This window comes from Panthera pardus, unplaced genomic scaffold, assembly GCF_024362965.1.
Source record: "Panthera pardus isolate Hobbes unplaced genomic scaffold, ASM2436296v1 HiC_scaffold_3, whole genome shotgun sequence".
In the NCBI taxonomy this organism is placed as follows: domain Eukaryota; kingdom Metazoa; phylum Chordata; class Mammalia; order Carnivora; family Felidae; genus Panthera; species Panthera pardus.
In genome coordinates this window covers 48,683,073-48,695,183 of record NW_026526876.1, presented here as the reverse complement: position 1 = coordinate 48,695,183, position 12,111 = coordinate 48,683,073, and the positions used below count along the sequence as shown (strand labels likewise).

General features: G+C 36.4%; 2 protein-coding genes across 2 annotated transcripts in view; one reads left to right on the top strand and one right to left on the bottom strand.

The window, feature by feature from the left end:
- Nucleotides 1-12,111, bottom strand: part of APPBP2 (amyloid beta precursor protein binding protein 2) — a 51,708-nt gene that overhangs the window by 7,917 nt on the left and 31,680 nt on the right. The window contains exons 5-10 of the mRNA XM_019431081.2: nucleotides 11,211-11,379; nucleotides 6,809-6,898; nucleotides 5,042-5,109; nucleotides 4,856-4,961; nucleotides 4,035-4,159; nucleotides 1,065-1,150 (exon numbers count right to left, since the gene is read on the bottom strand). Of these exons, the coding sequence (XP_019286626.1) occupies nucleotides 1,065-1,150; nucleotides 4,035-4,159; nucleotides 4,856-4,961; nucleotides 5,042-5,109; nucleotides 6,809-6,898; nucleotides 11,211-11,379 (644 nt within the window). The remainder of the gene's footprint in view (nucleotides 1-1,064; nucleotides 1,151-4,034; nucleotides 4,160-4,855; nucleotides 4,962-5,041; nucleotides 5,110-6,808; nucleotides 6,899-11,210; nucleotides 11,380-12,111) is intronic.
- The window catches only part of CHCT1 (CHD1 helical C-terminal domain containing 1), a 73,335-nt gene that overhangs the window by 30,255 nt on the left and 30,969 nt on the right, over nucleotides 1-12,111 (top strand). The window lies entirely within an intron of this gene.

Sequence of the window (12,111 nt, the reverse complement as noted above, 5' to 3'; positions counted from 1 at the left end):
GTATAAAAAGTATTCACCAAAATGCTGAATCTGGATTAGTGGGATTTCAAGTGACTTAATTTATTATTTTTCTTTTTTCTCTAACTTTTAATTTTTACATTAAATATGTATTACTTGTGCTTCTTAAAAATGCAAACCTAGAGAGAAAAAAGAACCAGTTCCAGAATTAAGGTAAAAACTTCTCCAATATGCATGGCATTACACGAGTGGCCCAATCATGCTGGCAAAATAAATGCTTTCAATGAAAGGGCTTTGGTGGTGATTAGAAGAAAAGTGAAAATAAGAAGAGAAGAAAGTCAGGGCACCTGGGGGGGCTCAGTCGGTTAAGCGCCCAACTTCTGCTCAGGTCATGATCTCATGGCTTGTGAGTTCGAGCCCTTATCAGGCTCTGTGCTGACAGCTCAGAGCCTGGGGCCTGCTTTGGATTCTGTCTCCCTCTCTCTCTATGCCCCTCCCCCGCTCACACTCTGTCTCTCTCTCTAAAATAAATCAACATTAAAAAAATTTTTTAAAAAAAGAAGAGAAGAAAGTGGTATTTAGTAAGAGTGCTGCAACCTGATATAAAGCTGCGTTTCAAAATCCTGCACTATAAAGTTGAAGGTATGTAAAAACTCATCTGTAGTCTGCTATCCATGTTACTGTGCAATAATCATGTGCTATTCTTTCATCCTCCTCTCAAAAGAAATGAATGAATGAAGGCATGACAGAGAGGAAAAGGAGGAAGGGAGGGAGGAAGAAAGAAAAAAGAGACAAAAGATATTCTGGCTTATTAAAAATACTATATGAGAGAAGTTAACCTTTTTACTATGAACTACTGGAGATTCTTAAGTAGAGCTGCAGACAGATACATTAAATCAATGACCTGGCTATCTTAGTAATATATAGATATAGTCTAATCCTATGCTACTACCCAAGGAAACAAACAGTCTTAACATATACCATATATCATTTAAAAAAATATGAGACTAGACATATATTACAACTGACAGCAAAAGAAATCTAAATATATATATATATATACACACACACACACACATATATTGGAGACTAATTGCAAAGGGTACCTTTCACCCTCTTTGAAGAAGCCAAAAGAAGATGATCTTCAGGTAGAATGTGGGTAATGATACCAATAGCTCTTTCTGCATGAAATCTGCAATACAGACAGATATACTCTGGCATTTTTTAGTTACAAATAATTAAAGCATTTTTTAAAAAATCACAATTTATAATGTAATACCGATGGAATTTCTAAAACTATCTGTGGTAAAGGGTGCTGGTTTTTGTTTTTTAAATTTCCAATCTGTTGTGGACTGAACTTTTGGCATCCAACAGATTTCCATCTCCCACAGAATAAACTGTGAAACTGTTACTACAGCCTACAAGTCTCAACATGATCTTTCACTGGGGCTGCTTCTCCAACCTCATCTACATTCTCAGAAACAGCCCTCTCCTTGCCCTCCAAACACAAAGGCATCGCAGTTTTCTGAACATGCAAAAGCATACTCTCACCTAAGATTCTTGCACTTGCTTTACCGTCTCTACAGAATACTCTGCCCCTGAATATCCATCCATGGCTTACTCTTCAATGAAAAGCCTTTCCAGACAAGCCTATACAGAAGTCCCTAAAATATTTACTATAGTTCTTTACTCTTAGTTTATTTTATTCTTCTTCACATAGCAAGTATTCTCATCTGATGTGTTTGGTTGTTTGTTTATGGCCCCTCTCACCAAATAGAAGGTAAGCTATCTGCCTATTTTATCTACCAGTTCCTCTCAAATAACTCCAAGTCTTCTATCCCCATCTGCCAGGTAATTATTAATTTTCTCATATCTGTCTTCCAATTCACTAATGGTCTCTTTTGTTGTGTCCAATGTGCTGTTTAACTTGTCTACTGAGTTTTAATGTCAATGACTATGTTCTAATACTAGCTATTACATTTTATTTTTTCAAACAGCTCTTACTGAAATATGATTCATACCACACAATTCACCCATTAAAATGTACAAATTCAGTGGTTTTTAGTATATTCAGAGTTGTGCATCCATCACCACAAGCAACTTCAGAATATTTTCATGACTCTAATAAGAAACTCTGGCATGGGATACGTGGCGGGGGGTGGGTGGGTGGGGCAGGGGGCGCCTGGGTGGTTCAGTTGGTCAAGCATCTGACTCCTGATTTCAGCTCAGGTCATGATCTAATGGTTTGTGAGATCGAGCCCTGCATAGGACTGTGCACTGATAGTGTGGAGGCTACTTGGGATTCTCTCCCCAACCCCCCCTCTGTGCCCCTCCCCCACTCACGTGTGGCACATGTGCATTCTCTCTCAAAATAAACATTACAAAAACAAAAACAAAAAAAGTCTCTCTTGACTTTCTTCCAACTCTATCAGCCCTAGGCAACCACCAATTTACTTTCTGTCTCTTACGGATTTGCCTATTCTGGACATCTCATACAAATGGAATCATACAATATGTGGTCCTTTGTGACTGGTTTTTCAATTAGAAGAATGTTTTCAAGGTTCATCCAGGTTGTAGCATCTATCAGTTGTTTTATTTTAAAATCTGCCCTTTTTTTCACCTTTATCTACCCTCCAAAATATTACTGATTCCTTCTTTTACATCAAGGTCAGCAAATTTATTCTGTAACGAGACAGATAATAAATATTTTATGTTGTGTGGGGCCATATACTCTGTCCCAACTTCCCAAACTCTCCTGATGTAACATGAAAGCCACAGACAATACATGAGTGAATGAGTATTGCTATATTCCAATAAAACTATTTTCCCCATAGGCCATAGTTTGCTAACCCATTTTATATATTTAATCATTTAAGAATACTTACTTTATAGTATCAACCAAAAAGTTTTGTTAGCTGATACTGTTTGGGTTCTAATCCTGTTCATTATATCTGCTGATTCCCACTAATAGAAGAAATGCTTCCCTAGTGGATTTTGATATATATATTTTTAAAGTCTATTTATTTTGAGAGAGAGTGACAGAGAATCCCAAGCAGGCTCCATGCTGTCAGCACGAAGCCTGATGCAGAGCTCAAACTCACAAACCATGAGATCATGACCTGAGCCAAAATCAAGAGTCAGATGCTTAACTGACTGAGCCACCCCGGTGCCCCTATTTTGAAATATTTTTATGGTGAGTTCATCTTAGGTAGAGCTAGATCTATGGAAAATCTGTATGGTTTCAGTTGAGAATTAATCATTTTCAAGAGTTTTGCATTTTCTTCCAAAAGGCATCTGAGGAGAACTAGCAGTCCTAAAGTACTTTTTAAATGTTTTTCTTAGTTTGGGGGTTCCTGAATGTATGACAGTTATAAATTCTTCTATGAGGCTCCTTTTTTGTTCAACTGAGAGCCCAACCTGAGATGAACAAGTTTCCTTGCCCTCTTTCTTGCCAATGGGAAAATTTTTTTTCCTCCCAGTCTGCCCTTTCTTTCCCTGAGGGTGCAACCTTGATCTTGGCTTCATCTGAGTGTTTCACTTCTAACTCACACCTTCCTGTGGGCTAAACGCCTCTTGAATCCAGGATTGCTGTCGAACCAAGGGTACAGAAACTTCTAAGCTTTCTCATCACCCCAGGGCAGTTATGCCATAGTTCATGTCTACCCGATTGGATTTTAGTCCATGACTGGCCCTTGGGGATTTCCTCTCTCTTCCTGAAGCTCAGTTACACATTTAAAAAGATGATTGTTATATTTTATTCAGTATTTCTGCATGTTTTGAGCAAAATGTTTCTAAGTCTATCATTTAGACAGAGGCTATTGTATTACCCAAGAAAAATTATTAAAGCATTCAAAAGATAAACCATATTCTGCATGAAGATATACAAGTCCCAACATTAAACCACATAAAATCTAAATGAATGGCTTATAAATTGGTACTATTTTGGATGACTTCAAAAAAATTTTAGGCATCTTGTTAAGACTCCAGGAAGACAAATTTAATCCATAAAGGATTAAGAAAAACAAAATAACAGCAACAACATTTAATCTCTCACTGAAAAGGAACGTGGAACTTACAGTGCATTGTCAAATTTCCCAGAGCTATACTGGTGAACATAAGAAGAATAAGCCAAGTCTTCATGAGCTGTTGCTACATGGATATTTTTGCCACCAAACACTGACTGCCGAATGTCAAGGGCTGCCTGAAAGAGTAATGAAAATACTACTATAAATCCTTAGAAAATGCTACCCAGTAATATTAAGCACCCTAGTAATTTAAATATATATTCTATGTACAATCTCATCAGTTTTGAGGCAAAAGTCCTACTGTATTTAAATCACAAGAGAACATAAAAATCACTTATAAGGCCTGATTTTCTGAAGACTGAATCGAACTTAAAAGGCAATGGTTTCATACTATAAAAATCATTCATATATCTAGGAATCATATCAGTATTTTTGTCTATGTCCTTCTTCAAAAGTGAACTATAAAATCAAGAATGCCTTGTCCAGAGTGATGGCATAACACATTTACCTGAGAATGACTAATATAAGACCTAAAAGAATTGTTATCAACTCTCGTTGCTATTACAAAGACAGCTCTAATGACTCATACCAAATCAACAATGAAGACAAGTCATTACGGGGGCAAAATGATAAATGGAAAAGTACTCTTAAATATGAGCCCACAAGCTAAAAATTCTTTTCCTGGATAGTTCTCTTTAACTCTTAAAACATTTACTTTTAATCCTTCTAGATATTATTTAGTAAAATAATGTGCCATATTTGAGGAGGGGCTCAGAAAGAGTTGTTCTTAGAAAGCGGGTTATACACCACAAACAAATACAGGTCAGCAAGTCAATTCCGGTTTAAAGAAAAAAGTGCAACCATTAACATACCTGATAAATTGCAACAGACTGACAGATATTATCTACATTGAGTAAGTAGAACCCATAATCTAGCAGTGTATCAGAGTATTTTGGGTGTTTGGATCCAAAATGATCCCTATAAAAAGATATAAAACTATTAGGATATAAAGCAGGGAGAGACAATTTGAAATGGTATTTTTATTAATCATCACCTACCGTGCCAAATACACTGCATGTTTAATTAGCTGTTCTGCCTTCTTAAATTCACGTTTTACAACACAAGCCTAAGGATAAAGCAAAAGATTATTAAACAACTCTCAGTTAATTAGTGTGCTAAAATAAGTACATATTATACATTCAGACTATAAAGGTCAAAAGAAAAAAAGCATCTTCAAACATAAATAAAAGGGTTCTATTTATTAATTTCTTCCCTTCCAAGCACTTGAAAATTCTATTATAAGCAGATCTGTACATATTCTGGGAAATTACAAAATTAAAAATTTTGACAGTCATGCCCAATACAAACCTGTTATAACAAAGTTATCTTACAAAGCTGGTATACTCCCATCCTTCCAGATTACATAATAAGTAAGTGGGGGGGGGGGGGGTTCAATATAGTATTTTCTAAGCTGCTTATTTATATCTCAGTTCTAGAGTGGCTTAAGTATCTTGTAGTTTTCCTCTGTTAATTTTAAAATGCATAGAATTTCAAGTTTTCTTATTCTTAAAATATTCTGATTCATGAAAATAGCCAATAGTTTTCAAACTCTAAATATTATCTGCATATAGAAATACAAATCTTGGAATCTTGCACCTATATATATTAAGTTTATTTTGAGAGAGAGAGAGAGAGAGAGAGAGAGAGAGAGAGAGAGAGAGAGAGAAAGGATGAGCAGGGGAGGAGCAGAGAGAGAATCCCAAGTAGGTTCCGTGAGGCCAGCGCAGAGCCCAGTGCGGGCTCAAACTCATGAGCCATGAGATCATGACCTAAGCCGAAACTAAGAGTTGGATACTTAACCAAATGAGCCACCTAGGCACTCCTAAATCTTGCATATATATTAAACTGTCTTAACATTAAGTGTATATTCAATGTTTTAAATTAATTAAAAATATAGTAATATCCCTCTTCTAGCTCTGATAATCTGAATAAAGTTATGCCACTTACTTGTCTAAAATGACTTATTTAAGAAGTTTCGCAGAATCTTAGACCCTTTTAAATTACAAATTTAGGATCTTTATTCTAACTGAAATTTCCATAATTAAAATCAACCAAAATGGAATACTCAAAACTGAAAAACCTCTGGGTAGAAAGAATATACTTGAAAAGTATGACACTGTGAGGCTGTAATACTACCACTCTAAGATTTAATACTAGGTTAGCCTTGAGGAGAAAAATGACCAAAGTCCCTACAATTGTGGCATAAGGAATTGAGGCTGCTGGAAAGGCTAAGAAAAACAAAAGCAAAATTGGGGCGCCTAGGTGGCTCAGTCAGTTAAGCATCTGACTTCAGCTTAGGTCACATCTCATGGTTTCTGAGTTCTAGCCCCATGTCCGGCTCAGTACTGACAGCGCAGAGCCAGTTTCAGATTCTTTCCACACACACACCCCACCCCTCCCCCTCTCATGCACACGCACGCACGTGCACGTTCTCTCTCTCTCAAATAAATAAACGTAAAAGAAAAAGAAAAGCAAACTCAAGTTAGGATAGCACCAAAATAATGTTTCAATCTGTACTTCAGTGAGTTGTATTATCAAAATGAATTTTTTCATGGGTTTTCTGGATATAGGAAAATTAGCTCAATTCTATACATAGGATAGTTTTAGAAACCAGTTTTCTAAAACTGAGCATAGAAACTTAGAAAATAGACCTTGTTGGTCCATGAAGTACATAATACCTAACTTGTTAAATAACAAGTTAACTAAAACAGATTTAAAGCTTGCTAAATCTTGTAATTCATTAATAATTTTAACATTATACTCACCTTAGAAGCTTGTCTTAAAACATCCACCACAACTTTGACTGGTAAGCCCACTGTGATTTCTTTCATGGCCTCAATGCACCATTTGTAAGCCTAAAAAATATTTACAAAGAGTAAAAACTGATTAATCAAACTGACAGTATGTAATGAAATGATTGTGTATCTCTCTCCTAAGCTTTCAAGTACCTGAATAAGAACACACACAAAGTATTTACACTTAAAATTTTCTGAGACTAAGTTTTCTTGAAAGCGTAAGTTTGTTACATTTTTCTTTGAAAAACTGACAATGAAGAAATCAAGAGCATGTTCTCTCTTGCCCACAAGCCTTTGCAGATACTGCTCCCTCTGCCTTGTATACATTCTTCTCTCCTGAACTCTTAAACCCAAGTTAAGTTAACCAAGTTAGTTAAGTTAAACCCACCTAACTTGTCTTTCAAGCCCTAGATTAGGCTTCCTATACTTTCTTCTCCTAAGGCAATGCTTATTATTTTGTATCTTAACTACCTGTTTAGTTGAGTGCTCACTTTGTGAGAACTACTACTCTAAGCACTTTATGTGTATTAACACATTTAACTGACACAACAGCCCTATGAGATGCAAACTACTATGTGAAAATGAGGTGCAGAGAGGTTTAGTGCCAGGCAATGTGTTAACACCTAGGTATCTATTGGGAAATAAAACAATATGTCCTTCCTCTCCCAGTGCTTAGTGGAAGAAAATACTTCCTTTGCAAGCTTCCTTCTCCATTCCACCTAAAAGATTCAGAAGCAATTTTTATATAAAAATGAAATGTATGTGATTTAGGCCAAGAAAACCTGGTTTGTTAAGACACTAAATAACCAGATGTTGTTTCAGAGTAGTAAGTTAAAATCCTTCAAACTGTAGTGGACTGTAATACTGCTTTAAAATATTTACTGCTCCTGGGGTGCCTGGGTGGCTCAGTCAGTTAAGTGTCTGACTCTTGGTTTTGGCTCAGGTCATCATCTCATGGTTCATAAGTTCGAGCACTGCATCAGGCTCCGTGCTGACAGCACAGAGTCCGCCTGGGATTCTCTCTCTCCCTCTCTCTCTGTCCCTTGTCCGCTCTGTCTCTTAAAGTAAATAAAAAAAATAAAAAAATAAAAATTTAAAATATTTACAGCTCCTCTTTGGGGAAGGATATACTTCCCTTCCACATTAAAGATGACATGGTCATGTGATTTCCTTTGGCCAATTTAAAAACTAATTAAAATATGAGAAGTGAAATGTGTGATTTCTGGGAAAAAGCTCTTAGAGTAAGTAATACTTCCTCATGATGTTTTTGCCTCTGCTCTAAGGCTGGTAATGTTCTAAATAGAGGATGCTCACCACATGGTTTTGATCAAAGTGTAAACAATGTTAAGCAGAGCCACAGGCATCCCAAGACAGAATGTAGCATGAGCAAGAAAACCTTATTTTTCCATGTCATTGCTATTTTGGGGCTTATATTACCTCGGCATAGCTGAAGCCATGCTAATATCAAAATATGATGATAATTCATTAAGCTATATCCTCGATATTTGCATACTTTTCTGTAGCTATCAATGACAAACTTATCTATTTTTAAAAGAATAAGCTATCTAGGGTGCCTAGCTGGCTCAGTTGTTAGAGCATGTGACTCTTGATTTTGGGGTGGTGAGTTCAAGCCCCACACTGGGCACAGAGTTTACTTAAAAAAAAAAAAAAAACTATCAAAATCCTTCAAGATACATTTACGGCCTTAAACATTCCTCATGAATGTGCTGAGTGTTGCAAAGACCACGAATAAAAAACAGTATAAACTCTTAATCTAAATGTAGACACAAAATAACTGTCAATTAAACAGTAACTGCCTAGTAAAGAAAGTGGAAACTGATAAATAAAAGGCATTTTTGTTCCACTGAATACACTGGTGGGTCTGGACCACCAATACATTGGTAGAACTGGGTATGAAGCAAAGAATGGCAAGATATGAATCAATCTACGTGACAGAAAGAAGAGTGCAGAGTTCTAGAGGACAGTATGAACAACAGGAATGAAAAGATGAATCAGAAGTGGCTAAGATGAGTTCCTATGCAGAGATATAAAAAGATGGGGGGGGGGGGGCCGCACCTGAAGAACTTTAGAAGTAGGCATTTCTTTCTCTCTCTTTTTTTTTAATTTCATTTTTTTAAAAACGCTTATTCATTTTTGGAGAGAGGGAGCGAGAAAGAGAGGCAGAGGGAGAGAGGCAGACGGAGAGAGGCAGAGAGAGAGGGAAACACAGACTCTGAAGCAAGCCCCAGGCTCTGAGCTATCAGCACAGAGCCCGACATGGGGCTTGAATTACTCACGAACCGTGAAATCATGACCTGAGACGATGTCGGACGCTAAACCAATTGAGCCACCCAGGCGCCCCTCTTCTTTTTAAGTAAGCTTCACACCCAGCACGCAACCCAATCAATGCCAGGCTTGCGTTCATGACCCTGATATCAATACCTGAGCTGAGGGGTGCCTGGGTGGCTCAGTTGGTTAAGCATCAGACTCCGGATTTTGGCTGAGGTCATGAACTCAGGGTTGGTAAGATGGAGCCCTCCCTGTGCGTTGGGCTCTGTGCTAGGCATGGACCTGCTTGGGAGTCTCTCTCTCTCTCTCTCTCTCTCTCTCTCTCTCTCTCTGCCCCTCCCCAACTTGTGGGAGCATGCATGCACATCACTCTCTCAAAATAAATAAACTTAAAAAAAAAAAAAAAAAAAAAAAAAAAAAAAAAAAAAAAAAGACCTGAGCCAAGATCATGAGTTGGATGATTAACCAAATGAGCCACCCAGGTGCCCCTTAAGGTAAGCATCTCTACTACTCAAACTGTTGTTGGAGATCTCTCTCTCACTTCCTCCTTTACTGTCATTGGAGATCTCATAAAGTCAGCTATCCACGCAAAGGTCTTCTGTGAATGGGTTCTTTGTTCTTGGTGTGTGAAAATAAAAGAAAGAGGCTAAGTTCTATATTTGGGTTGAGAAGCTATGGAACAATCATTGCACACAAGGGGCAGCAAAACAATCCATCAACAGAACTAATTCAGCAGATATAGGATTCATCATCAAACGTAACCAGAAAAACATACATAACACCCCTAAGAAATTGCAGGCATGTTGGTAAAGGTTTTAGATTTTTACAGGTGGGTTTGATGTCTTCTTACATGGATATGAATAGAAGGATGATCCTAGCAGCAGGGTTGCACGTCATTGTATAATCATTCTAGAATTTTCTAGCTTTACCTCTAATTGTAATTTTCCTTTATGGAGAATATGGAATATATTAATGGGGCAAAAATCAAGATAGGAATAATTATAAAATATGAAAGTTAAATGACAGTTATGTGGCAGCATAAAATACTTATGATATCCTTCCATAAGTAAAGCAATCAAGTAAAGGAGTTAAAAAGACATAAATCACTTCTCAACTACATATTCATTAGTGCTGAAGCATTAATTTAATAGTATAAAGACAGGAGCAAAGTTATCTTTCTCATAAGGCAGAGGAAGGAGAAAAACAATGCAATAAAGTATAATAAATAAAACCTAGCTTCCCATTAAAATGAATGCCTTCAAGTTATGATATTTTACCCAGAGCTGCACATCCAATAAGAAACCATCTATAAAGGTTCATTTGACAGAGCATGCCCATCAAAATAATTTAGATAGCAATATATTTGGTCAAATTAAAAACAAAATAGGCCATAAATCATATATGTGTATGTTTAAAATACATCTCACAGAATGTTTTTTTGTCTCATTTTAAATATTCCATTACAAAAAATAAAATCAAAACAAATAATAAATATTCCATTACAAATGTGTATTGCTTTAAGTAAATCCAGTATGTAAAAATATGATTAGACAAATATAAGATTGTATGATTTATCCTTTCAAAATTTTTATTTTATTATTTATTTTCATTTTTTAAACACATTTCATTATTTTTTTTTAAGTAATCTCTATACCCAATGTGGGGCTCAAACTTACAAACTTGACATCAAGAGTCACATGCTCTACCGACTGAGCCAGCCAGGCACCCCCAACCTTTTTTTTTAAATCGAAGTACAGTTGACATGCAATGTTACAGTGGCTTCAGGATACAACGCAGTGATCTGACAATTGTATACAATATGCTATGTTCACCACAATAAGTGTAGTTCCATCTGTCACCATACATTATTACAATATTACTGACTACAGTCCCTATGCTGTACTTTTCAAGCCCATGACTTATTTTGTAACTGGATATTTTGTACCTCTTAATATCCTTCACCTATTTCTCCCATCCCCTCAGCCTGTACCTATTAGTTTCTCTTTGTTTATCTGTTTGTTTTGATTTTATCCTGTTTATAGCTACCTGCTGATCACAATGAAATGCACTTCAAAACACTCACCTCATCATAGTGACTTTTTGCAAATAGTAGTGCACACAGTTCTCCATACAGTGCAGCTTTGTTTGCTTGCTGGCCATGTTTTGAGAGTTTATCCATATATGTCTGAGCTAACTTAAACGTCTCTTCACCCAAGTGATATTTGCAGTTTCCATTTCGCACATGAAGCAACCTGCAAAACCAGAAATAACATTCCTCTATTTTTGACATTTCTAGCATGGTCCTCTCACAGATCGCTACTTAGTACCACCCAAATGAGTTAAGGAAACTAGATGTAAGAAGTACGGGGCAGCACTGGAAAATAACCATCTGCCCCAAACCATGACTGACTAAAGCACACAAAGAGTTGTCTCTTCCCAGAAAACTACCCATGATTAATCTCATCCAACTCTGATTCTTTTTCTTCTTTAAATATTTTGCATACTTTGTGCACTCAGAATGTGCTACATCTAACCCTTAACTCTTTTTGTTTCAAATCCAAAAGTAATGCAGTCTCATTATAAAAAAATTGGAAAACAATGAAAAAACAAGATCAACATGAAATACTATTACCTACCATTACTTTCCATTCTTTTGTTCTAGTTTATTTGTGCAATACCTGATTACTAACTTTATCTCATGTTGCTTCATAAATGCTCATTTTTTGGTTATCTTTCCAGTAAGGTAGGTTGACTGAAAATAGTGGTATTGCCACCTATTTCTTTTATAACCTTTATCTTCTACGGTGGAAAAATACAGTTTTTTACACAAAGTAACTGTAAAACCATGTACACTATCTAATGATATGTAAGAGTAGCAAAATGCATTAGGTCAGATTGTGGTACCAACAGACTACATACATCTGTATAGACTATGCAAGACAGAACAGTGAGGAACTGACATATATTTATGTATCTATTATAAT